This window comes from Bemisia tabaci, chromosome 9 (assembly GCF_918797505.1).
Source record: "Bemisia tabaci chromosome 9, PGI_BMITA_v3".
Taxonomy (NCBI): Eukaryota; Metazoa; Arthropoda; class Insecta; order Hemiptera; family Aleyrodidae; genus Bemisia; species Bemisia tabaci.
In genome coordinates this window covers 41,322,015-41,348,024 of record NC_092801.1, presented here as the reverse complement: position 1 = coordinate 41,348,024, position 26,010 = coordinate 41,322,015, and the positions used below count along the sequence as shown (strand labels likewise).

At 40.2% G+C, this 26,010-nt stretch overlaps 1 protein-coding gene across 1 annotated transcript; it reads right to left on the bottom strand.

The window, feature by feature from the left end:
• Window positions 1-6,759: 6,759 nt before the first annotated feature.
• LOC109036871 (UDP-glycosyltransferase UGT5) lies at window positions 6,760-25,602 on the bottom strand. The gene is made up of 6 exons (XM_072304025.1): window positions 25,214-25,602; window positions 19,707-20,273; window positions 16,893-17,334; window positions 13,985-14,204; window positions 12,828-13,044; window positions 6,760-7,060 (listed from the first exon to the last, which is right to left on the bottom strand). The coding sequence occupies exons 2-6, from the start codon at window positions 20,099-20,101 to the stop codon at window positions 6,775-6,777; spliced, it is 1,560 nt and encodes a 519-aa protein (XP_072160126.1). The 5' UTR covers window positions 20,102-20,273; window positions 25,214-25,602; the 3' UTR covers window positions 6,760-6,774.
• Window positions 25,603-26,010: the final 408 nt, after the last annotated feature.

Sequence of the window (26,010 nt, the reverse complement as noted above, 5' to 3'; positions counted from 1 at the left end):
CCACATTTGAAGGCGTTTTCAAAACAGCCAAGTGTCAATATTGGGATTCTTGCTTCGCTAGGAGTTTGTAGCACAAAGTCAATGGAATGACTGATGAATTCTAAGATTTTAAGATTTCTTAAAAAACAATTTTAAGATGATCGGTCCAGTAACTTACTGATAATAATTTTCACGGTCGGATCAATGGGTCAATGTACCGAAGTGCAACCTGAATAATAGGTCAAGAGTTTTTGATTTTACTAATTGCAAAATGTGGGCCAATTCATACTTCGTGAAAGACCTATCGAGCGGGACTGACCCCGTGACCCAAAGACCGTTTCCCTTTCAGTTTCTCTTGGAAGAAAAGTTGAGTTATTGGTGCGGTGACCCACTGACCATTTTTTTTGATCAACAGGTTATCAGCAACAAACAACCCACATGTTAGCATCGATCGCTGGTGGAAAGGTCAATGACCCTGTCCCTTAAACTCAAGTACTTTCACCTTGTGACCCACTGACTGAGTTTAGAGTTCATTCACCCTCCTGTTCCTGTTGATAAACAATTTTAAGATGATCGGTCCAGTAACTTACTGATAATAATTGTCACGGTCGGATCAATGGGTCAATGTACCGAAGTGCAACCTGAATAATAGGTCAAGAGTTTCCCATAATTCATGAATTTCGCCCTTGTGCCCTACTGACCCTGAGGTTAAGTCGTATTAAGGTCGTTCACCCTTCAGTTTCACTTAGCGGAAAAATCTCATAATAATCTCTGCGGTGAGTCGATCCAGGAAATTAATGCGGAAGCCAGGAGACCTCTTGGCTCGTGGGAATTTTCAGGAGCGATGATGAGACCACCAACAAAATTAATTATTCCTTTCGGACAAATATCGCGAGGAGGGGAGGGGGGTGGGTATTTGGCGGAGGCTTTGTGAGGAAAAGGGTATAGAAGCTCAAGATATTTCCCTAAACTTAACCAAATTACAAGGAACTTAAGGTGATTCGATATCTTGTGTCAGAACGGCATGCGATATATCACATCAATTGCTTCCATTTTTTCAGCTACTCGTCATTTTTCTCCAAATTTTAGATCGCAATTCTATTGTCAGGAGACTAAAGCACTCACTTGCCAATTTTAACAAAGAAATTCAACGTAATAAAGGCGCAGTTTTTTCAGAGAGAATACATCGCATTCGATACTGATATCGAAACTGCACTCGAATGCGATATTTTCTCTCTAAAAAAGCCACCCCTTTATTACGACTTTTAGAGTGTTCTTCAAGTTCACTGCAAACGCGTTTTGCCCCCCATACGCGGCTTCTTCAGTACTGACATCCAACACTAAAACACTAAAACACACTAAGAAATCCAACGAAAGTCCTCGCGAAATTTAACGTGGTTCGAAGTTTGTATCACATTTTAAAAGAAACAATTAGAATAAGAATAAAAAATCGACTGATTAGGTAGCTCGCACCGCACTAACTCAATCCATTTAAATCAATAGAAATGTTTTCATGGATCAGTTAGTTTAAAAAAACAGCTCTCAAGCGGAAAAATGCCATATTTTCGGCCCTCTTGATGGACATGATGGACCTCGGTGGCCAGACACTTTACCCAATTTTGTTTGGTCCAACAATTGTTTGGTCCGTTGCTGAAATTTGTCCAATAAAATTTTGGACCAATAGTTTTTTAACCAATAGTTAACTTAGTCCACGTTAGTTTTTGGTCCAAGGTAATATTTATTTTGTGGGAAAAATTAAATTCATACTTTTACATGCTGTCTGTTCATGATGTGGCTAATCATCGCCGCCTTCCGAGTCTGTCCGAGTCTCATCCGCCCTTTGCTTGAGATTGTTAGCAATCGCCCGCAAGTAAGTACGGACATTGTTTTGCTGCTTGTATTCTTCGTAATTTCCAACTATCGTCTCAACGCGTCTTTGGTTTCGAACATACGTTGAATTTATCGGGTCTCTAAGATGTCCATGCCCTCCTAGTAGTTGTGTGACAGCTGCTGTGTGACAGTTGGGTTTTCTGCTGCTCGTTTTTTCATGCGATCTACTACTTTCCTTCTTGCAATTTCAACGTGATCTGGAGGATACAGTTTTTAAACGTCACATGACGCTTGCGATACTTTGGCGGGAGGGTGACGATATATTTAGAAACCCGAAAGGTTAACACGCACAGCAGAAAATTACGGATTTTCCAACTGTCGGGCACCAAACCTCTATAAAGCTCACATAGTTTTGACGTAATTGTCTCATGACTGAGCAACTGAACCCAGAGTTAATGGGACAGTGCGGTTTTGAGAGGTTCCCCTGAGTACATCGACAATGAACTCATTCGTGCTTTTTCTCAAATATATTCTAGTGTTTGACGTGGTTTTAAACGCAATTGAGCAAACATCAGTAAGTAAACCTTAACAATCAGTTTCTTACTGGGGTGTTTTCTGATTGAAAATTTGAAGGAAATGGAGCTGGTACGAGAGCGAGAGGGTTATCACGGCTATAAAAATTAATATTTTGCCTCTAATTTTTGAGGTAGTCCAGAAACCATCTTGCCTTCAACAATTATTATCATTTTTAAATGTATGTCACCTGTCGTCTACTTTTAGATTACTCTAGATTAAATTGGATGGTTTTCGGAAACTGCCAAAGCCTATTCTAATGTTTTAGTATTACATTATCCCTTTTCACTTGTACAAAGAGTATCGGAAGATATACCGGATATAAAAATTTTACAACCTGATACCTACTGTATTATGTATTTAAAAAATTATAGATCAATTATTTTATCAATTTCTCGGTCAGTTTGCTTATTACCGAAAAAAAGAGCGGCTTTCAAAGCGACCGAAACAATCACACCTGGTAATTTTTAAAAGTGTCTCTATATTTCTATCCAAGACTTGTTGATCGATTTTAAAAAAAGAAAAGAAAAAACATTAAAAAGAAAAATTTACTCCTGGATTCCATTGGAGGAGAAGTATTCCTTCACCACATGTACAGAAAAAACCACAAGTTATTTGCATTTATAAGTATTAAACAATTTGTAAGATCAAATTCCAGGAAGATCAAAAACCTGCGGAAACAATAATACATAATTATTAACTATGCATTTAAAAATAAACAACACAAACTGGACGAAAGTTTAATTTTAATTTGTGGGAAGAAACTAACCAAAATATTTTCTTGAACGTTTTAGTGAATTTTTTTTAATAATTGAGAGAAATTTAATGAAGAAGTTCTTTGAGGAAAAATGTCTGTTTATTTTCTTCTGAAAAAATAAAACATGAACCGCGTCTTGCAACGTTAAAATCATATACGCTCATTTTTTTCATTTTAGCCATCGATACCGTGTATTTTGGTCTCATTTTTTGTGTTAACGACCGGGCCGATGCACAGTGGATAGAGTCAATAAGAGAGGTCGGACATTAAATTTTTGACAAAAACTGCGAATTTTGATGTTAATTTCGTCACATGTTGAAGTTCAAGGGGTGCCCCTAGTAGAAAATTTTACGAGGAAACCAATAGTAACATTTTTAGACCCTCAAAGTTTTGTATGAATGGAGTTATAAGCGTTTAAAGTTTCCAAGTTTAGTCCGACCTCTACTATTGACTCGATACGCACTGTGCGACAGCGCTTCATAGGATGTGTTTTTCCCTGCCTGTTTCAAGGACGTAAACATCAAGTGTGTCAACCTCCTCTGCTACACAGCAGTTTTCGACGAATGCTCCAGAATTGGATGGCTAAAATCCCCAAGTAAGGCTAAAGATATCAACCAAAGGTGTGTTGACATGGTCAAAACGTTCCAGTCTCTACCTGAACGGCTGCAACGTCTATGCCCAGAGGTCAGCGAGCCAGCGTGTAGGCGTGTGGGCATTACCAGACTCTACAGGTGCACCGTTAAAGTCAAACCAACGAAGGACGAGAAACGCAGGTTCGTTTGCTTACACAGTTAAATATCGACGGTGAAACTACCAAACCACGTATCTCATTTGCGGTGTTTAAAAATCTACGCTCACGTTTTATTTTTTTGAAGTAGACCAAATCAATATCATTCCTTGAAATTTTCACGGAATTTTCTCCGCACAAAGAGGAAAAATCACAGAAATTTTCAAGATTGGATGTTAAGTAGTTTTTCATTTAAAAAATAAAGTATGACAGGAAGTCTGCGACGTCTCAAACCGAGATACGTGGTTCGGTAGTTTCACCGTCGATATGTATGTGTCTGGTTACTTTCGGTTGATTTTTATTCAGTCGGGTCCGTCTGAACGATTTGAGTCGAACGAATTTTTAGTTAAAACAACCGAAACGTTTTGTTAAATCAATCAAAACCTTGGGCTTCTTCGAAACATTCCAAGATTAAGAGAATTTATGAGCCTATTGCAGACTTTCGCTGGAGCAAAAATAAGAGTTGTTTCTACCAGCGAGTGTCTCAAAAATAAGGATGAGCGCATAGGGAAAGTTGAAATGCACTCCTAACTTTACAATCTGCATCAGAAATTTGCATTTTTTTGAGCTTTCCGCCTCAAAAACAATGCTATACCGCACATGTGAACATTTCGTTGGAAGTTTCGTTCTATCCAACCCCTGTCCATTAGAATACCACGTTCTCCACGTATTCAACGCGGCCGACGCCAATCCGCCAAAACACATGTGCTTGAACAAGATTCTATTTCTAACCATTTATTAGCAACCTAGCGTGTTTACATTTCCTTGCGTTGATTGAGCTTGTGCTCCCGAGTGCGATTTCAACTCGGATTCGATAAATCGATTGTTATGTCATTTAAACATATGAAAAAAGATCGATTATCAGGGTGTTCGCAGCGAGCACCTTAGTAATCGATTCTTTACCATAACTTCAAATGGCGAGATATCGATAATCGATTATTCACGGCACGCCACTGCTATGTTGGGTATTGCTCGTGCGAAAGGGTTCGGTGGAACGATGGGATGTTCACCTGTGCCGTAGTATCGTTTTTCAAGTCGGAAGCTCAAAAAAATGCAAATTTCTTACGCAGATTGTGAAGTTAGGAGCAGGGCCGGATTAAGGGGGTGGCCACATGGGCCGCGGCCCATGGCGGCAAATCTAAGGGGCGGCAAAAATTTGCAATTTTTTAAAAGGTAGGTATAAAAAAAATCGGATTTGTAAAAACAAAATTATAAACGAGAAATGTCGAGAAAATCTCTCATTTCCTGAGAGTATGGTAATTTCTAATTTTGTCGTCTCTTAGTGATACAAGAGACAGCACCTTCAATAAGTCGAATTAAGAGAGAGACCAAACACGCAATTTGGCCTGAAACGGCGCTACTTAGAGAGAAATGATAACGAGGACTTGAGATGAAAATGAGACGCCCTCGGCGCGGCGACCGGCATGTAACACATATTAGCGCCTACAAGACTGCACGAACACTTCAAGCATTGCATCAAACACGGTGCGGTCATTGCGCGGTCAGCGTGAAACGGATAGCGCCTACAAGAATGCATGAATACTTCAGGCATTCAGCCAAACACAGTGCTGTCAGCGTGAAACGCATAGCGCCTACAAGACTGCGTGAATACTTCACGCACTGCGTCCAACACGGTGCGGTCTGCGCGGCGCGACGGCGGAAGTTAAAATCATTGAACCACATTTATGTCTGTTCTTTCATAATTTTTTCGTTCATTTCTTATGAATGGAAGGCTTTGTCCACACAGAGATAGGTTTACGGAACTTAACTCTCGCGCAAAGTTTCGTGAACTTTCGCTAGTAGTGTTGACAGGGTTTTCCCAAAAAATGTATTCAACACGAGTAAATGCGTCCTCTGCACCCCTCCCCCGCTGGCATGTTCATTTGATGGTTTTTATCGAGTTTCAAAACGAATGAGAAGGGGGCGGCAAAATATAGGCGGCCCATGGGCGGAAAGTAAGTGAATCCGGCCCTGGTTAGGAGTATTATAGGAGTATATTAGGAGTATAGGCCCTTGTATAGCCTCCTCCCCTCGAAATAACATGCGGAATTTCACGAATTTCTGTGGTTTCAGTGTATTGATACGTGGTGGGAAGTTCGCAACGTTGCGAGGTACATATTTCTCTAATCTCACCATCGATTTGACGAACGCTTTTCATGCTTTTAGGTGGCCGGGCATGTTTTCTGGGCTTAGAGGTAAACCAAATGACCTACGTCGACTTAGATATTGCGTCGGAGTAATAAATCGAGCATATGTGAGGGCAAAAAGTCTTCCCGCACTTGGCTTAAGAGGAAGTTTCAATTCATGATTTTTAATGGTAGATTTGATGCCACGAATATCCTCTCTGAATCATCGCTGTAGGAGGAAAATGGGAAGATAAAGGGCTTTAAAAGATGACGTCAACATCCAACTAGTGCTTGAAATACTGCAAACAGATATATAAATGAAATATCGCAATGCCGATAAAACCCGTTAAAATTGTCAAATCGTCACCTTCCGGCCAAAGTGTCACAAGTGCCATGCGACGTTGCAAATATGCGCCGCCATTTTATTTTTTTAATAGAGAAATCGTTCAACGAAGTTGTCCGAAAATTTCACTGAATTTCCTTTGGGCTGCCGATACATAAAATTCAGTAAAATGTTCAGATTCAACCAACAGTTTCCGTGTAAAAAAATAAAGTGGCGACGGAAATTGTTGAATGTCCCATGGCACTTGTAAAACTTTGGCCGAGAGGAGATAACATTTTTTTCCCTGTATTTTTAGTTAAGTATAGGGATTCTTATGGAGCGTGAGCTTGAAATGTATAAGAGCGAGAAATAAATTAAAGTACTATCTCGGTAAGGAAATTTATTTCTGTTTTAGTTTTGTCCTTCCATCCTTTGATTTACTACGCCTACAAACGCAATTTAATAAACAACTAATTAAATATAAGCTAAATATCACAGAAACAGTATAAAATAAGATTACATCTAATAGTAGGTACTGGTAAAATGGCATGTCCACAGCCGCGGAGCGTAGATTTCTAGCTCCTTTATTTCGGATGACATATTCCACCCAGTAAGCAGCAGTGTCCATTGGCGACATTGGGCGGTCGTGGAACAATTTCGAAAGCTCTCTTGCGTTTTCCAGATATCTGAGACAATAAAGACGACGACGATGAGTTGTAGATCAAATTTTCTTGCTGTTCCTTACTAAACTATACTGATGCTAAGGTACACTTTTCTCAGACTTTTTGACTTTTGGACTCTGATTTTCAAAAAAAAGATAAAAATTGTTCGATTCCTCAGACTTCACTCTAGATTTAGACAAAGCAATTTTGAAAAATTATGAAAATTGAAATTTCCATGAATTTTTTGAAACGATAAAACAATTTAAGCAAATCAGGCCTTCAAACTCATTTGTTTTTCTCCAACAGAATAATAAGAACAAACTCTCTCGTCCGTGGTTAGATAAAAGGTAAGGAAAAGAACCGAAGTTTTTAAAAATCCATCTATTGTGAGAAAGACGTACCTGTCAAAAAACATTGTTTTGAGAAAAACCTGTGTCTAAAGTTTTGAACGCACATAAGGTTGCATTACTCCGTCTATCACAAAACCTTGCATATAACTTATTCGATATTGATCAGATTTTAAAAAATTATGTTTTGACATACAGCTGAATTCATGCAGAAATTCATTAGGAAAAAACCGCAAGTAAAAACGTTACCGTAGCAGTCTCTGTTATACGAAAATATGGCAACCTTAACCTTAACGCCTTGGCTCAACTATAGCAAGTAGTTTATAGTTTGAACAACATAGAATGGGAAATCAACAGTACTCGATTGATGAGTCTACCGAAACCGTTGTAGTACGCGATTAGACCCACGTAGAGAATTCCGTTTCTTGTGACCGGGAAATTCAAATTTCCCGTGACCAGTGTAAAATCAAATCGTTAATATCTTAGTGCGGAGTTCATTTCAGTAATTTTCGATGCGAGAATCGTGTTCTACGTGAAATTCTGGTTAAGCAATATGTATTAAAATGCTGAAATTTGTACCTTGTCTAGTGGTCTATTCTGAAAATTAAATCGTGCGATCAGCAGTTAAAATTAACCGAGCCTGAAACCAGCAACAACCAGTTCTGTCTTAGTTAACTTGGGTCTCATTAAGTCTTTCACTCTTCTTAAGTCGACAACTAAGCACATTTTGCTGGATCTCATAATTGAACGAAGCTGGACTCTAAATGGAGAAGTTTTTTGTTTTCCAAATGACTTGAGGATGATTAGCCTAGATGTGTTAAAAATATTTTTATTACGTAATGTTAATTAGTTTATGTTAATCCGATGCAATTTGGCTAAGAACCGTCTTATTCAGATACTCTAAAAAAAATCTCAGTCGAAATACATCAGTATGTTTCCATAAATTGATTAACTTTATTTAGTACCTATCAGTATTTTAAAGCATTTAAGCTAATCATTCTCTAGTCAATATAAAATTGTTGCAAAATTGAATAATACAAAAGATTTTTGTTGTTTCCCATGGTACAAGTTTTTGCAAACTTTTCCCCTTCCATTGATAAAAAACTCGATTCTAAAAACTGTTTAGAGCACTAGGCTGTGACGGCCTACCTCTACCCAGGGTGGCAACATTTCATGAAATATGAAATCTTGAAATTTGAAATTTCACTAGAAATATTTCATAAAGTTTCAGAAATGTATGATTTTTATTGTAAAATACCGGTTTCTTTTCATGTTTCGCAAAATGTAAAAATTACTAGGAGCGGTAGCGACCCTATCAAGCCTATAGAGATCTCCAACAACGAAAATGGGAGCCGCTACTGTATCTTACACGAACCCGTTCAACTTTTGCGTTATTTTGAGATTTGTGACTTTCTTCTATTATTGTGTGGTTGAGTGCGGCTTGCATACTCTAGCCACTGAAAAATATGAAACATTTCACAGCCTCGTAAAATTTCATGAAATCTTTCACGGAAATTTCCAATCTTTCTTTCCTTCTTACGTTTCATGCCACCCTGCCTCTACACTACTGAAGTAGTTGGACGTATTTATACGAAAGGGAACTAAGCGCCAAATTTCCAAATTTCAGTTTTCAACGGATCTGGATTCTCCATGTAATAGGCTGCTCTCACACGTAAATATGCCCCCAAAATACTAATTTCATCCCCTGGAATCAGCCCCTGAAAAATCGCAAAACAGGGAATCAGCGATTACGAATAAAATCAAAAGGAACTATGTGTAATTCCCTTTGATTTAATGCGCTAACCCGGATTCCGAATTAAATCAAAAGGCGCTATCTCCACTTGAATCACTTGATTGACGCGCGCGCGGCGAAGCTTGGTGGAAACTTGGTGAAATTTAGTACCGGGGGGTATTTTTGGACGGGAAACATCGAATTTCGGGTCAAATTTTGAAAATTCAGAAATCCAAGATGGCGGACATGGCCTAAAATGCTATCTCGGCCCCTATCCAGCCGATCTTGGTGAAACTTGGTATCAAGGGGTATTTTCGGACGGGAAATTCGAATTTCGGGTCAAATTTTGAAAATTCAGAAATCCAAGATGGCGGACATGGCCTAAAATGCTATCTCGGCCCCTATCCAGCCGATCTTGGTGAAACTTGGTATCAGGGGGTATTTTCGCATGGGAAACTCGAATTTCGGGTCAAATTTTGAAAATTCAGAAATCCAAGATGGCGGACATGGCCTAAAATGCTATTTCGGCCCCTATCCAGCTGATCTTGGTGAAACTTGGTATCAGGGGGTATTTTCGGACGGGAAACTCGAATTTCGGGTCAAATTTTGAAAATTCAGAAATCCAAGATGGCGGACATGGCCTAAAATGCTATCTCGGCTCCTGTCCAGCCGATCTTGGTGAAACTTGGTATCAGGGGGTATTTTCGGACGGGAAACTCGAATTTCGGGTCAAATTTTGAAAATTCAGAAATCGAAGATGGCGGACATGGCCTAAAATGCTATCTCGGCTCCTGGCCAGCCGATCTTGGTGAAACTTGGCATCGGGGAGTATTTTCGGACGGGAAACTCGAATTTCGGGTCAAATTTTGAAAATTCAGAAATCCAAGATGGCGGATGTGGCTTAAAATGATATCTATTTCTTAAACAAACGCACTACACGTCTAGAATGGCCGCCAATGAACCTGCGTAAAGCGCACGGGCCGGGTTGTGAAGGCCGGAGGTGGTGGGAGCCCAAATATACCTACCTAACCTCAATCTGCTTTCCCGCTGCATCTTGCCAATGTGGATGAGATGTGGAAATTTCCACGTTTGTAAACTTTAAATATATGGCACTCTACACGGAGAAAAAAACTCGTACGTGGGACCCGAAGTTTGGGTCATATGGATCTCTGAAGTTTTCGGATTGAGCATCTGAACACTTTAGGTCTAGCTGTCGAGGTTCGGATCACACATCTGAAACTTCAGTTCTTACGTCTGAAGTCTTCAGGTGTGAGAACCGAAGTTTTTCGGTTGTGAGAACCGAAATTTTCGGATGTGAAAACCGAAGTACTTTAGATGTAAGAACTGAAGTTTCAGATGTGTGATCAAAACCTCAGCAGCTGGACCGAAAGTGTTCAGATGCTCAATCCGAAAACTTCACAGATCCATATGACCTAAACTTCGGGTCCCACGCACGAAGTTTTTTTCTCCGTGTACGTTCACAATACACCGCCTCGTCGAGGTGCGTGGTTTACCTAGCAGCGTCGGATCGTGAATTCCCTTCATGTGCTGATTACCTATGTTAAAATTTTCGTATCTAAATAAAACAGTTTCTGTTGTCATTTTGAGCCCCTCATACCGAACTTCACACAAACGATTCAGGCATTGAGCTATTGTTGAAGGCCACATCCGCCATTTCGGAGTTTAAAATTTTAACAATGAGGTTATTCAGTAATTTTTATTTTTGCATTTTTTTGGAGGATTGAGTACGCACAGTTCGCTGGAATTTTCTCCGATTTTTTGAAACATTATTAACCCACGGAAAACAAGTTCGAAGTTGCGTATTCTGAGCTCCCATTTAAACTCGCGTCTCCGAGCAAGTCAAGATGGGGCCTGACGAACCCCTAGGTGACGATCACGCTTTTGACCACGTAATCCTTCCAGCGCGCTCTTAATACTCATGAATTTCTAAATACTGTTCCGATTCCAATAAAGTACCTAACAGTGATTTTAATGAAAATTAAGTGATTCCGATGGGTTCGTTAATTTGTTCGCTCGTTAAAAGCCCCTTGTCTATGTCAGTGCACACTGACATCGATCGAGCCAGAGGGAACGCACGGTCGATATGTGACCGTCACTCAGGGGACGACATCTGGGATTTTTTGGCGATGCGCGTTTAAATAGGAGATAACATTTTAGGCCACATATGACCCAAACTTCGGGTCCCACGTACGAGTTTTTTTCTCCGTGTAGAGTGCCATATATTTAAAGTTTACAAACGTGGAAATTTCCACATCTCATCCACATTGGCATCCACATTGGTTCGGTATGAGGGGCTCAAAATGACAACAGAAACTGTTTTATTTAGATACGAAAATTTTAACATAGGTAATCAGCACATGAAGGGAATTCACGATCCGACGCTGCTAGGTAAACCACGCACCTCGACGAGGCGGTGTATTGTGAACGTACACGGAGAAAAAAACTTCGTGCGTGGGACCCGAAGTTTAGGTCATATGGATCTGTGAAGTTTTCGGATTGAGCATCTGAACACTTTCGGTCCAGCTGCTGAGGTTTTGATCACACATCTGAAACTTCAGTTCTTACATCTAAAGTACTTCGGTTTTCACATCCGAAAATTTCGGTTCTCACAACCGAAAAACTTCGGTTCTCACACCTGAAGACTTCAGACGTAAGAACTGAAGTTTCAGATGTGTGATCCGAACCTCGACAGCTAGACCTAAAGTGTTCAGATGCTCAATCCGAAAACTTCAGAGATCCATATGACCCAAACTTCGGGTCCCACGTACGAGTTTTTTTCTCCGTGTAGAGTGCCATATATTTAAAGTTTACAAACGTGGAAATTTCCACATCTCATCCACATTGGCAAGATGCAGCGGGAAAGCAGATTGAGGTTAGGTAGGTATATTTGGGCTCCCACCACCTCCGGCCTTCACAACCCGGCCCGTGCGCTTTACGCAGGTTCATTGGCGGCCATTCTAGACGTGTAGTGCGTTTGTTTAAGAAATAGATATCATTTTAAGCCACATCCGCCATCTTGGATTTCTGAATTTTCAAAATTTGACCCGAAATTCGAGTTTCCCGTCCGAAAATACTCCCCGATGCCAAGTTTCACCAAGATCGGCTGGCCAGGAGCCGAGATAGCATTTTAGGCCATGTCCGCCATCTTCGATTTCTGAATTTTCAAAATTTGACCCGAAATTCGAGTTTCCCGTCCGAAAATACTCCCCTATGCCAAGTTTCACCAAGATCGGCTGGCCAGGAGCCGAGATAGCATTTTAGGCCATGTCCGCCATCTTGGATTTCTGAATTTTCAAAATTTGACCCGAAATTCGAGTTTCCCGTCCGAAAATACTCCCCGATACCAAGTTTCCACCAAGCTTCGCCGCGCGCGCGTCAATCAAGTGATTCAAGTGGAGATAGCGCCTTTTGATTTAATTCGGAATCCGGGTTAGCGCATTAAATCAAATGAACCTACGTGCGAAAATCCCCTATATCTCGCTTAATATGCATTTTTTCCTAATTTTGGCAACGTACGTAATTAGAGGAACTCTTCAGCTTTCAAACAAGCTAAAGTAACCCAAAATCGGTCCATTAGTACGGAAACGCCAATTGTTTTAGTCAAACTTGCTTTACTGAGAAGTTTGGAAATGGCGTTTAGCGCCTTTTCGCATAAATACGTCCTAGGCTTAATATCTTACGGCTTACTTACTTCGGCTTCAACATTTCTCGCACGGCTTCGTAGATAGTGTCGTTTGTGATACTGTAGTAGTCCACGTATTTTGAGACTTTTTTTGCTTCTAACGACTTCACATTCATGGGCTGATCACCAAACATCGGGATCCCTACCATAGGTTTCCCTTCGGTCATGGCTTCCAGGGTTCCCAACAAACCCCCGTGCCCGATAAACAGCTTAACTTTTGGGTGTGCTGCAAAATTAATCCAGAAAAAATTGTACTGCGTTGAGCGGAAAGGAATCAAGCCACATCAGCGATTGCCATGTTCAAGTGGGCAGTTTAATTGTTTACAAGAAAACGGTTGTGTGGATCCTTGTGCAAATTTCAGTGAGTTTTCTGCATAGTAAGTACGAAGTATCAGGGATGCCTTCCTGATGACTTGTGGGAGGATCGAGTTTTGTGGCGGTTAGGCGTTGCAGAGCGCCGGAGAGCGCTGTGAGAGCGACTCTTATGTATGTTATGTAAGTACGAGGCAAATTTTTTAAAAGTTTGAGAGGAATCCACACAAACGCTCTCTTGTAAAAAATTAAATAGCCCAATTAAATTTGGCAATAGCTTATGTAAATTCTGCTAAACGCGGTTCATTAGCGCTTTGAAAAACAAAATTCCGTTTTAAAACACACCGAAATCAATTCAGTGCCCTTTTTTACTTGTGGCATGCGTGTCATTGGTGAGAGAAAGGTTTCAATCAACAAAAAAAGAAAATTATACTGACGAATTTTCAGTTCATTTTAATTTTTTTTTAACCGAATTCCGAGTGAATTCTTGAGCAGGAGACGTGAACTCGTGTTGTTGAATATCTTACGCTGGTTGGCACTCTTTTAATAATTACAATAACAATGATACATCTTTTTTTTGTATTTCTACTTTATTGCATCTAGTAAATGTGCCTCGGCAGCTTAGCGTCAGAATAGCCTAGATGCATGAAATCACAAAATTTTATCAGTTTAATCTAACATACCAGTTCATTTTGGCAAGCGCCATCATCAGGCGACCATATGCAGGAAAATGTATTGGTATGTTGGATTAAATTAATGCAATTTCATAATTTTACATATCTAGGCTAATCTTGTCAAGTCAATGATACAACCATTAAGATTAATATATTTATAAACATAGGGAGGCACAGTACCTAAAATATCCCTTTGAGGCATCCATTCCTTAATCATGACGTTGCTGGGTGCAGATACATTCTCGTCTTCAAATTTCCACAAAACGCGCTCCTTCAGTTTTGAAAAAGTGTAGAGGAAAGCGTTCTTTTTGTGCTCGGGGAACGTGGCCGCTCTTAACAGGGATCCCATGCAGAAATATATAACACCGTCGGGAGAATCTTCGATGAATTTCTCAATGTCCTGTTAAAAAAAATAAAATAATAAAATAAAAAAAAAAAAAAAAATTCAGTAAAGATTATGTCTGAAACAAAGTAGTGAAACAGTGCCGGGCCCACACTTTTTTGCGGTCCCTATTTTGCGGGGAAAACAAGGTCAGAAAAGTTCAAAAATTTCCATTGGAGTAAAAAACGAAGAGCTTTATAATTAGCGCGCATCAGTAAAAGTCTAATGAGTATTAATGTTAAGTGTAAAATTGTGTCATTGAGTTATCTCATTTGCCTCTACGTCAAGAGTCCTTTGTTACGTGATGCTAGAGTTTCATCAGGTAGGCCAAATTGGAACGAAATCTTTGAGTTGGCTCAAAGAATGGTAGTCTTTTGAAAGGCTCTTTGTTTGAAATTTATAGATTCCGTTTAGGGAAAAATTACCCAATCTGCCGTTCTCAATAAAAACGCCGTAACCCCAATCATCTGCAGCCCTTGGCATTTTTCTTGCTCACATACTGTTCTTTTACGAGAAAACCTGAATAAACTAAGATGTTTCATTACGTACATTATGAATTCTCAGAGGTGCGCCACAGTTATTTTGAAACTAATAAGGATAAATGGACCACGTTAAGCAGAAAGCAACCAAGCCACATCAGTTAATGCCAAATTTAATTTGGCCCTGCCATTTTTTACATGGACGACTGTAACAACTACCGGGGGCTCTCAGTGACCGGGACAATAAGCAAAGTGTACGGGAAGATACTGAAAGCGAAGATCGAGGACGAATGGCAGGATCACGAAGCAGAGGAGCAGGCTGGTTTTAGAGCTGGCAGGTCTACGATAGATCACCTCTTTGTTATTGTCCAGGTCATTGAGAAGAAAATGGCCGTAGCTCAGGAACTGCATTTAATTTTTGTGGATCTCCAGAAGGCGTATGACAGCGTGCCGTTGGTGAAACTTTGGGAGGCCTTGGAAAAATCGAATTTTAACGGGGGGTTGATTGACGCTGTTAAGCGATTTTATAAAGGGAGTTTTACCAAAATTAAGTGCCATGGGGGGTTGTCAGCGGGATTTTATGTGACTAAGGGTTTAAAACAGGGATGTTGTTTGTCGCCAACATTATTTAAAATTTATCTCGAGTGCGTGCTAAAAGAATGGAAAAAGAAATGCTCTGGCATGGGTGTCCCCTTGGGTGATCTCGAAACTCTGTTTACTCTGTGCTTTGCTGATGACCAGGTGGTGGTTGCTCAAGATCAAGATGACGCGGAATACATGATGCGCAAGCTAGTAGAAGAGTATCGGAAGTGGGGTTTGGAAGTCAGCATATCCAAATCTGAGAAGATGACTTTTGGCGGTGATCAGCAAAGCATTGAGTTGGAGGATGGGCAGCAGATCAAAGGCTGCGAGCACTTTAAGTACTTGGGAGTGCGGTTGACCCAGGATGGAAGGACGGATCAAGCTATCAGGGAAAGGAACACCTTAGCAAGGAAGGCTATAGCGATGTTAAATGGAATCCTCTGGGATCAGCGGATTTCCAAAGATAACAAGAGGAGGATATACAACGCTGTAGTCAAAAGTATATTAACATACGGATGTGAAGTTTGGCAGCTGAAGAAACGGACACAGGATATGCTAAGAGCAACGGAGATGGATTTCTGGAGAAGGTCAGCAGGAATTTCTAGGAGAGATCGGGTCCGTAATGATAGAGTGCGTCAGATAATGGAAGTCGAAAATGACATCGTATTCGACGTCATGACCAAACAACTTGTTTGGTATGGTCATGTCAATAGGATGACGGAAGAGAGGCTGCCAAAAAAGATGCTTGATTGGGTTCCTCCTGGGAGGAGACGTAGGGGACGCCCAGTGAGAGGTTGGCGACAGGGGGTGTTAAATGAGATAAGAGATTGTCAACTCCCTGATGACCTGTGGGAAGACCAAGCTTTGTGGCGATTAGGCGTCGCACAGCGCCAAAGAGCGCTATAAAAGCGACTCATATATATCTATATTTTTTACATGGGAGCCGTTGTGCGGTATTTTGGGCACATTTCAGTGAATTTTCTGCATGGTACGAGGCAAATTCCTTAAAATTGTCAAGGGATCTCAGACATTCTCCCGTAAAAAAATATACTGCGCAATTAAATTTGGCAATTGCTGATGTGGCTTGGTTCCATTCCGCTTAACGCGGTCCAAATGGTCGTTGGTTTTCCGGTGAAAATCTGAAAAAAGCTAGTGTCCCTTTATACCCAGAGTTACGACAACTCACTTTTGGTTGGGCTAAAAAAAAATCCAATTCTGATTGGTTCTCGCTCATGGAGTCACAAACGAGTGCACCAAGATGGCGATGGCTCGAATGTGAACAAAAATAATGAAAATATTACCTAATTGTGGTTTATCAAGAGTGAATTGTTATTTCCGTCGGTCCAAAATGAAAATAGATTAAGAAATTATTCACAAACCAATCTCATTTTCTTTTTAATTGATTAATTTTGTTGATGTTGTTGTTTTTGGATGACTGACATCGCAGGATTTCTTATCCTCATCCCTCAATATCGTTCGTTTGGGTGCACTCGTTTGTGCCTCCATGGCCAGCCAAGGCCGGCAGCCAGTCAGCTGATAATTGAGTTGTCTTAACTCTGGGTATAGGGGGACTCTAAGAAAAGCTAAAACAGAGTTATACTGCGTTTTGGCTGAGAGTAACGCTTTTTGGAAAAAAAACACTCACCCTAGGGAGCCTCTTTGCAGGCTCCACGTGGACACCTCCAACATCGACAACTGTAGACGCGAAGGGTCGTCCACCGTGAATCGTGGAATGGGAGTTGCCCAATATGAGACTCGTACTCTTCAAGATATCCAAGATCGGCGGAACGTCATCCCCGAAATGGCGCCTCATGATCCGCTCGTTGGCCGGGACGAAGAAGGCGTACCAGGCGACGAGGTTGGTGATGAGCCCGGCCGTGTTGCGGACCCGCTCGAAGAAGGACATCCGGGGGCTGAACTGCGAGAGGAAGTGGGGCACGAAGGCCGGGTTCTGCGGGTTCGCCAGGAAGTCGCTCGTCCACGGCGGCAGCCCGCAGGAACTCAGGAGCACCAGCGGGGCTTTGAACTTGTGCACGAAGCCCAGCATCATGTCCGGCACGAAGGACTCCGTTATGATCAGATCGTACCTGCGAAAATAAAAGCGCTTATTTCGTGCTGATAAACGGACGTATTTCTACCAGATACAAGAGACCCTCCACTAGTATCTTGGCCATGGTGGAAGCTTTTACATCCGGGACTTCAGCATTCTACTGTTGACTTACCTACACGGTTGATGTTCAACAACGTGTTGGCAGTTTCGTTTTGCAAACAAGCCGAAAATGGCCGAAGTTTGGGAAAGTTGTTTGGCTCATGACGTCATCCGAAGCTCATCATCGACAATGTAGGTAAGTCAATAGCCGAAAATAGGGTGATGACTGTTGCTCGCTAATAATTGTCCATAAGGAATTGTTGAAACCCCGAAAGTAAAAGCTTCCACCTGTCGCTAGGAGGCTAGTGGAGGGTCTCTTGTCTCTGATTTCTACCAAACAGACCTATGTGGAGGTGAGAAATATGGGGTGTGCTCTAGGAAGCTGCATAAGAAGCAATGTAAAAGTGGGCGTGATTCCTTTCGAAGAATTGGACAAGCGGGATATTACATTCTATCAGACAGACCCATGTGCCAACTGAATGCGGCAGTCATGAGCCGCGAGGATGGGACGAGAGCGTTGTGAACAGGGCTCATGAGTTAAAGCGCACTACGAGGAGCACGAGCAGCAGCATCGACGGCATCCATTTCCGTTGACGTCACTGGCGCTTTATTATTCTCACTCACTTGCCACGGCCAGAGAACTGACGAGCATACCCCATATCGACGGTGAAAGTCGGCAATCACATAACTCGATTTGCGACGTCGCAGACTTCCTGTCATACTTTATTCTTCAAACGGAAAACTACTCAACGGTAATTCCTTAAAACTGCCGTGATTTTTCTTCTATGTGCGAGGAAAATTCTGCAAAAACTGCAAGGAATCATGTCCATTTGTTCTCCTTTAAAAAAATAACATAGTTACGGAGATTTTCAGACACCGCAAACGAGTTATGTGATTGCCGACTTGCACCGTCGATATGTCTCACCTCCATATAGGTCTGTTTGGTAGAAATACGTCCAAATGTGCTATGTAGATCAAGAGAAACTATACCCATCTGGACAATTGAGAAACAAAAAAAAACCACTAAGAAATGGCCCGAACTGTATGTAACAAGGTGGTGAAATTGTGTTGGGTCCACGTCACTCCGGAGGGGGGGGGGAGCCAAAAAGTTTCAAAAATTTCAATTAGAGTCAAACATTTTTGAACTCTAATGAGTACCCGCACAAGCCTGATCTGAGCACTCTCCCTCCTCAGTCTTGTCTTGACACTCATTAGAGTTCAACAATTTTTGACTGATCGAAATTTTAGGAACTTTTTGGCATTTTTTTCCATCGTAAAATGGTGTGGACCCAGTGCCATCTAACCACCAATCTTGACACGAGCCCTGAGATCCATACACGAGCATAACAGGGCTGTGTCACAACGGACACAGTTACAGATAATACAGTTTATTTTGAAATAAATACATTCAAATATGTTCGGATGTAGCCTCCTGCCCGCTCCGCGGCCTAGCCTACAGCGGACTGATTCTTGCAATTGACGGACAAAGCGCTAGATAAAGAAGACCTATAGTGAGTATGGAGTGATCCTGTTGGTTGAAGATCGTGGTTCTTATAGACTAAGGGGGTAAATGATGGACTAACTATAGGGTCTCTGGTGGGTTGCCGTTAGTTAGTCTGTTACCCACCTCCTTTGGTCATGGCAACCATCCGCTTCCACCAATAGGATCCCTTTGTGGATCTCTTGTCTTCTTCCTTTATAGCTTTGTCTATCAATTTCAAAAATCAGCGTGCAGGGGACGCTTCGAATACTTTAATGGCCCCTATCTCGGTCATTTTTCAAAAATAACATGGAACTGAGAGTATCTTGACGTTTATGATTCTCTAGAGAATCTGCTGATATAGCCACAAAATTGATGGAAATGGGGTCCTTAAATCTCTAACACAAACTGTGAAAAAGTGTTTGAATTTGTATTGTTTTAATAGGAAAATTCAAAATTTCATCACACAGGAAAAAAATTCTCGTTTATCTTTAAAAAATTGAAAATGAACGGGTTCGTTTAGAAGAGGTAGCTGACTTATGGAGTTTGACGCAATTTTCGCCTTCATTTCCTGCTGATACCAATCACCATACTACGCTGTTCTCCGAAGTAAAAACACCGCGCCGTAATCTTAGTCTGCGTTTTGCATTCCTCTCTCATTCATTGTGCTCTCTACAAGAGAACCTGACTGCCAGTTCATTTTAATTTGTCATTGCGGTATGTTCGACTCATTTCGAACAAATGAAGATGAATATTGGTTGGCTCTTTCGTAAAATAGAACTAAAATAGAACTTTTTCTTAGATTAATTAAAAAAAAATTCCAATCATACCTCTCATTCGATTTCAGCAATTTCTGAACTGCTTCAGACTCCATAACCGCAGCATGCTCTTCAATCTTGGAGTACAGCACCAGGGTGCCGAGAATATTGAAGATATCCAATTTGCCGATGGTTTCGAAGTGATCGAAGGGCATCTGATTGTTCGGTAGTTCTATTGAGCCCAGAACGCTCAAATCCGTGTAGTTCGCTATAGGCGTTTGCTGAGGATAGTGACTCAACACATGTACCTCGTGGCCACGCTCTGCCAGGCCTTTCATTATGCTTTTGAACATCACGATGTGACTTTGGCCGTTGTAAGGGAATAGTCCCAGAATTTTGTACCCGTAGACATACCTCGTTTTCAGGAGCAGGGCAAGCATTACCCCCAAGAGGAACTTGTAATCCATTTTTTTAAAGAAATCTTAAATTTAAATAAAAGGTATTTGGTTGAACGTATTTAAAATACTAGATGTTTTTTGTACAAGGCATTGAAAGTAAACTTGTGTGAAGCTATCCGCATTTCCATTTTATGTTTCACGTGGATTTAAAATTCCTTCAGAGCAGGAAATCTGGGAAAACCTGAAATACAAGGGAGAAGTGGATTAAAATATATTTTATTACAATTTGAAATATTTTGAATCTCCAAAATGAAAATCACCAGGGGCAAATGTAGAAAGGACGCTAAAGTGACGGTCTATGTCGGAAAAATTTTAAGCAGTGGCAATAAGCAGTCACCTTCCGGCCAACGTATCACAAGCGCCACGCGAAGTTTAAAAAATTGTCTTAAATTGTTTCTTAAAAACATTGTGTAAGGAAGCTATCCGGAAATTTCACTGGATTTTCTTTGTGCTGCCGATAGAATTTTCAAACAGATCGACCCAACAATTTCTCTGTGAAAATTAAAATGGCAGCAGAAATTTTGAAACTTTGCATGCCGCTTGTTTTACTTTGGCCGGAAGGTGACGGATAATGACGAAGGGGGCCGGGTCTTTTATCGTCATCTTAAAAAAGGGGCGGAAAAATTAGAGTGTGCAATTTTGAGCATCGTGAGAAATTTCGAGATTAAAATTAAATGCCAGAAACTGAAATTGTTTAAAAAATCGAGTTACCTACTTTCATTCTCAATATACTTGCCCTGGTGAAAAGGGTTCTAAAACAAACGTAAAAACTCCTCCTAGTAAAAGATCTATATATGTGAAAAATGCCTTATGGTTCCTATAACACCATGCTCAAGACACAAGGTTTTTAAAATTTGCAAAATACTACAAAAGATTGAATTTTTATTTAATTTTTCGAATTAAATCGTCTACGTAAAATCGGTGTTCAAAATTTTGACCAAAAATAAAATTCAAATTTAGAAAGCATCTGAAATTTGGCCGCTTGCAACTGCTTCCTGTTCCTTTCGCCAAAACATACTGCACGCTTCTTCGGAATACTTACGGTCAGTAGGTTATCTTACTAAAAATAAAGCTCAAGTACTTAAGCCGCTAATTCCAACTGATAGTTGTAATAAATTGGGCTTATCGCTTACCAGTATGCATAGGTGTTAGTTTATCCGGGTCGTAAGTGAAGTACTCACGCATTGAGAACGATTGAAGTGATTTCCGCAATGTAATTTTTGCGCTAATTAAGAAAGTGGCTCGAAATCCTAGTGAAAATGTTTCACTGAGCCAATAATCTTGTTTTGTATTGCGAAAATAATTTTGCAACAGACAATTCGACGTGTTGATCATTTGTGCCGAGCATTGAGTACGCTTCGATAATAATTTATTGATGCTGTATTAAGGTAAAGTCGTAGTCATTGCAGGAAACTTTACACATCGACGGAAGAAGCATTTGTAGCACGGGTTTTGTACACACATGGTATTAACATTATTTGCACTGTTAAACAAAAAAAGAAAAAAAAATCTAAAATCAAAGAAGCAAACTTCTTTATCAACATAGAAAAGAAGTGTTTTCTCATTCTTGAAGAACCTTTAAGTAAAAAGAGGTGATGATCACAATTTATTGACCCAAATAAAATACTTTTTGTCTCTAACTTATGCATTTTTAAAAAGGCACATAAAATTAATTTTACTCTAGAGTGAGGTTCAGGAATCTCCAATCTGTGATAAAGTAAGTGACGTTTCTATTAATGGGTCAAAATCGATTTGCAAATTTTTTCCTATCCGGTAGCACGAACAATTTTTTTACAAAAAAAAACAAAAAAAAAAACAAAGAAAACATGGTAAATAGAAAACTTGTAAAACAAGTTAGGTGGACCAGCAATCAAACACCATTCACTAGTATTTAATACAAAAACACACTTATAATTCAATTTTCTCTCCAATATTTTATACCTCTTCTTCTCCAAAATTGTTTACGTAAAATCATTGAACTTTCATTATTTATATACTTACTTTTCTCGGTACCTGCAACTTGTAAACTCATAGAAATGACTAGTTCCACATTTTTCCAGGAGTTATATTATAAGCTGAGTGCTATTGGAGTTCAGATAATTCGGTGACTTACTATGAAGTTTTGTACACGTTATCTCTACCTGGGCACTTGAACCTAATTTTTAGGATTATCTATAAGACACTTTATCGTGTTTCAAAGCGCCGGAAAGGCAAGTCTCATATGATAATTTGCATGATAAGAGAGAGGAGAAATTATATCATTTGCTATCATAAATCTCAGGTTTTTGACTCCATCATAATTGAGCCCCCCTCCCCCGGCCGCCATGCGGTCTTGACATTGAACAGCGCTCCACACTTTTAAGGCGAGCCTCTGGCGGGAATTCAATACCCACCCATGATTCGAGTATTTGAGGACCGCAATGGAGAGATTATTGACTCCAAATTGTCAAAATTCTTGGATATCTTTTCGGTTAAAGATCTGCACAGGTACAACTACAACAAAAATTTCGATTGTGTGGACATTTTAGTAACAATGAACCACTAAACAACTACGAATTTAAGCATTCTGATACATGCTTCGTATTTAGAATTTCAGGTAAAACACAATTCTTGCATCAAAAACTAATGGAATCATCAACTCCTACAGGAACGTATTTCTGCCAAACGGAACTAAGTGCTTTACGACATAAGCTCCGAGACCCATAATAATATATACATATCAGAGCTCACGTCATAATGCAAATAGTTCCGTTTGGTAGAAATACGTCTAAATAAGATATTAAAGTTTCATTTTACACTGGTTACGGAAAATTTGAATTGCCATGTTACAAGAAACGCAATACTCTATGTGAGTCAAATCGCTAACTACAACGATTTTGGCAGTTTTCTCAATCGAACATCATTCCTTTCCCACCGCGTGTTTTATAAAGCGAGAACAACTTGCTAAACCTGAGACAAAGCGTCAAGATTAAGGTGGCAATCTTTTCACATCGTAAAGACTCTTACGGTAACGTTTAGTGCACGATGTGACTCACGTAGACTATTGTGTCTTATTGAGCAAAAAGTTTGAATTCACGCCCAAGAAACATTGAATATCTTAGTCAGGAGTTAACTTGATTAATTATCGTGGCGCGAATCGTGTTTCACGTGCATTTTGGTTAAGAAACATGTAACAGAATGCTTATAATCTTACCTTGTTCAGTTGGTCCTTTTTGGAGAATTTTACCGGTACTTCCATCCGAAGTCACTCTGATGTGTTCTTACTGTGGAATTTGTATGATTTTTAAATTATTATATTTATATCATTATTTGTAATATGCAAAATGACAAGTAGGTAAATGTTCTACTGTTTTGAACAAAACGATACATACTGATACAGCCCCTATTATACACGGTCTATATGGCAACAGAAAAGTAGAACTGAAATAGCCTCGGAAAAAATTCAACTAAATCCACAATATGGCAACTGGGTAACAATTCTACTGGCCCTAAATGAGCGCATTATTTTATTTGAAGAAGAATGCGAGTTTCAATTTGAGAATTTTCATCGGTCAGTTGCTTTGATCTCGTCTTCTGGAGACCTCCCTAATAGTAAATACCTTCATGCCTTATTTTACTTAAATGCACATTCTAAAACTGTCTCTTTCCATGCGCAATGAGAATAATCATTTGCAAAAGATCAGCGGAGGTATTTCTTGTATCGTAATATTTACCTACTTTCAATGTGAGAGTAGAAAAGTTTCTGCTATACATTACCTAGATACTTTTTTGGTATTAAATATAAACAATGTAGGCTGTAATTATCTTTTTCAAAAATAGTTTCATATTGTCATTCTCATAATTCATTTCTGAGAGTTTTGAATTTTTATATATTTGAAGTAATGACATATCAACTTTGATGAAAATCTTGATCAAAGCAATACTGAGAAGTGAATGCAGTGAAGTAGGCCCGGCCTCCTTGTCATTAGGAGAGAGAATGTGGGTTAAGTACCTTGCGACTTTTTATGGTGCGGATTTAATCGTCTAAATTAGTTCGTTAAATTTATTAGAGACATTCAGCGTCTCAGGCTATGAATGTCTTCACAGAAAATATGAAGGAGGTGTGCAAATACGAAAATTTATCTAAAGAACTGCACGCATGTGCTCATCATCTACCGAATGTGTGACCACTTATTATTCAATTTCAATAACTTGGCACTCTCTTGCTACTGAAACAGAGTTCAGCAGAATTGAGGGAATTTATTTTGTTTCATTCCTGAATCGATAGAAATGTCATTGATATTCTTAAGAAGACTCTTTTTAAATGCAGTCATTCGCTTTAACTCTCTCTGTCAAGTGGTTTGCCCCATTTAGGAAGCGTTTATAATTAAGTGAATTACATTTTGCAATAAGGAGCCACTATTTCTGGCCCATTTTAGAAACAATATACATCGGTTTCCTATGCTGATATGTGCTTTTATGGAAGAGCCAGAGATAGTGGTTACTAATTGCAAAGTGTAATCCAAATATTATCAAATGCACGGTGAGAAAGACGGAAAGAGAACAAGTTTTTTGATACTGCGCACCTCCGGCCGTCCATCTTGCCTCCCCCCCCCCCCCCCCTCGTCTGCCGTTCCAAGTAGGAACGCCGGAAAATTGAAATTTTCCGGAAAATGTGTGAGCATTTCTCCTCCAATTTTTCAGAGGGTTTTGTATGAAATTTGATCTAAAAAGTATGGAAATGTCAAACTTGTGTCAAAAGTGTCTTCATAACTTTCCCCAAAAATACATATTTTTGAATGAAAAATTTGGCAAATTTCCTTTGATAAAATACGAATTTCCTGGTAAAGTTGTGAATATATTCCTTCCAATTTTTCAGATAATTTTGCTCCAAATCCCACCGAAAAGTCCTGCAAATTTAAAAAGAAAATGTTTATAACTTTCCTAAAGAATGAGCATTTTATCGAAGGAAATTTGGCAACTCTTGAATGTTTATACGGCGTTCTTCCTTTACACGGCAGTGTATTTTTGTAGAGGGGGGGGGGGGAGGGATTGCAGTTCTGCATTACGGGTGCATAATGGGAGGGGGGGGGTGTCAAAATCCGATTTTTCATGCGCGACCTCTGATAAAAATCTACAAACCTCGGATCCTCGCGAATATCTTTGATGACAATTACACCAGACAACAAAGTCCACAAAATTATTCCGACTCAAGGACACTGGACACACACAACGCCGGGCGCTGCCACTCAAGATCCCCACTCTATTCACACGCGAAAAAGTTGACTGACCACCTCGGTCGGATGCGTCGACCGCGGGACTCGCCTCTCGATTGACGGATTCTATTTCACCCTCGACAGGCCTCACGTTCCGCCGCGAACTCCTCCAGCGGAGAAGCCACACGAATCGCGGAGCTATCCAAATATTCGCCCGCGCGAACTTTCCGCGGAGCTTTTCGCGGGGATCGAAGCCGCCGCGGGCGAAATTCAGCGGCGCGCGCTTTGTGCGTAAGTCACTGCATCGCTTGAGACATACTGACCTTTATTTGCGCGGTCAGAGATGAGCTCTGCTTGATTTATTTCCGTCGCCCGCTCCGCCGCACGGTGGATCGAGTCGATTAGAGAGGTCGGACAGAGTTTGGAAACTTTAAACGGTCATAACTCCGTGTATACAAAACTTTGAAGTTCTAAACGCGATTCCATTGAATTTCCCGTGAAATTTTCTTCTTAAAGAACCTCTTAAAATTCAAAATAAGGTATGATAAACATCAAAATTTGCAGTTGTGGTCAAAAATTTCGTGTTTGGCCTCTCTAATTTACTCGATCCATTGTGCGTCGTTGATGCCTCTCTTTCTTTCGGCTTTTCTGCATTTGGAAGTATTCCTGCCGAACAGAACTATGTGCATCAAGACATGTGCCCTGAGATTCATAGACGCTTAT

Excerpts from the sequence above, each read along its gene's own strand:
- LOC109036871 (XM_072304025.1), bottom strand. The coding sequence starts at position 20,101 with ATGGATTACAAGTTCCTCTTGGGGGTAATGCTTGCCCTGCTCCTGAAA. Across the intron at positions 13,045-13,984 it reads GCCTCAAAGGGATATTTTAG|CACACCCAAAAGTTAAGCTG; the intron begins GTACTGTGCCTC and ends TTAATTTTGCAG. Across the intron at positions 7,061-12,827 it reads CGAGAAATGTTGAAGCCGAA|ATATCTGGAAAACGCAAGAG; the intron begins GTAAGTAAGCCG and ends TTATTGTCTCAG.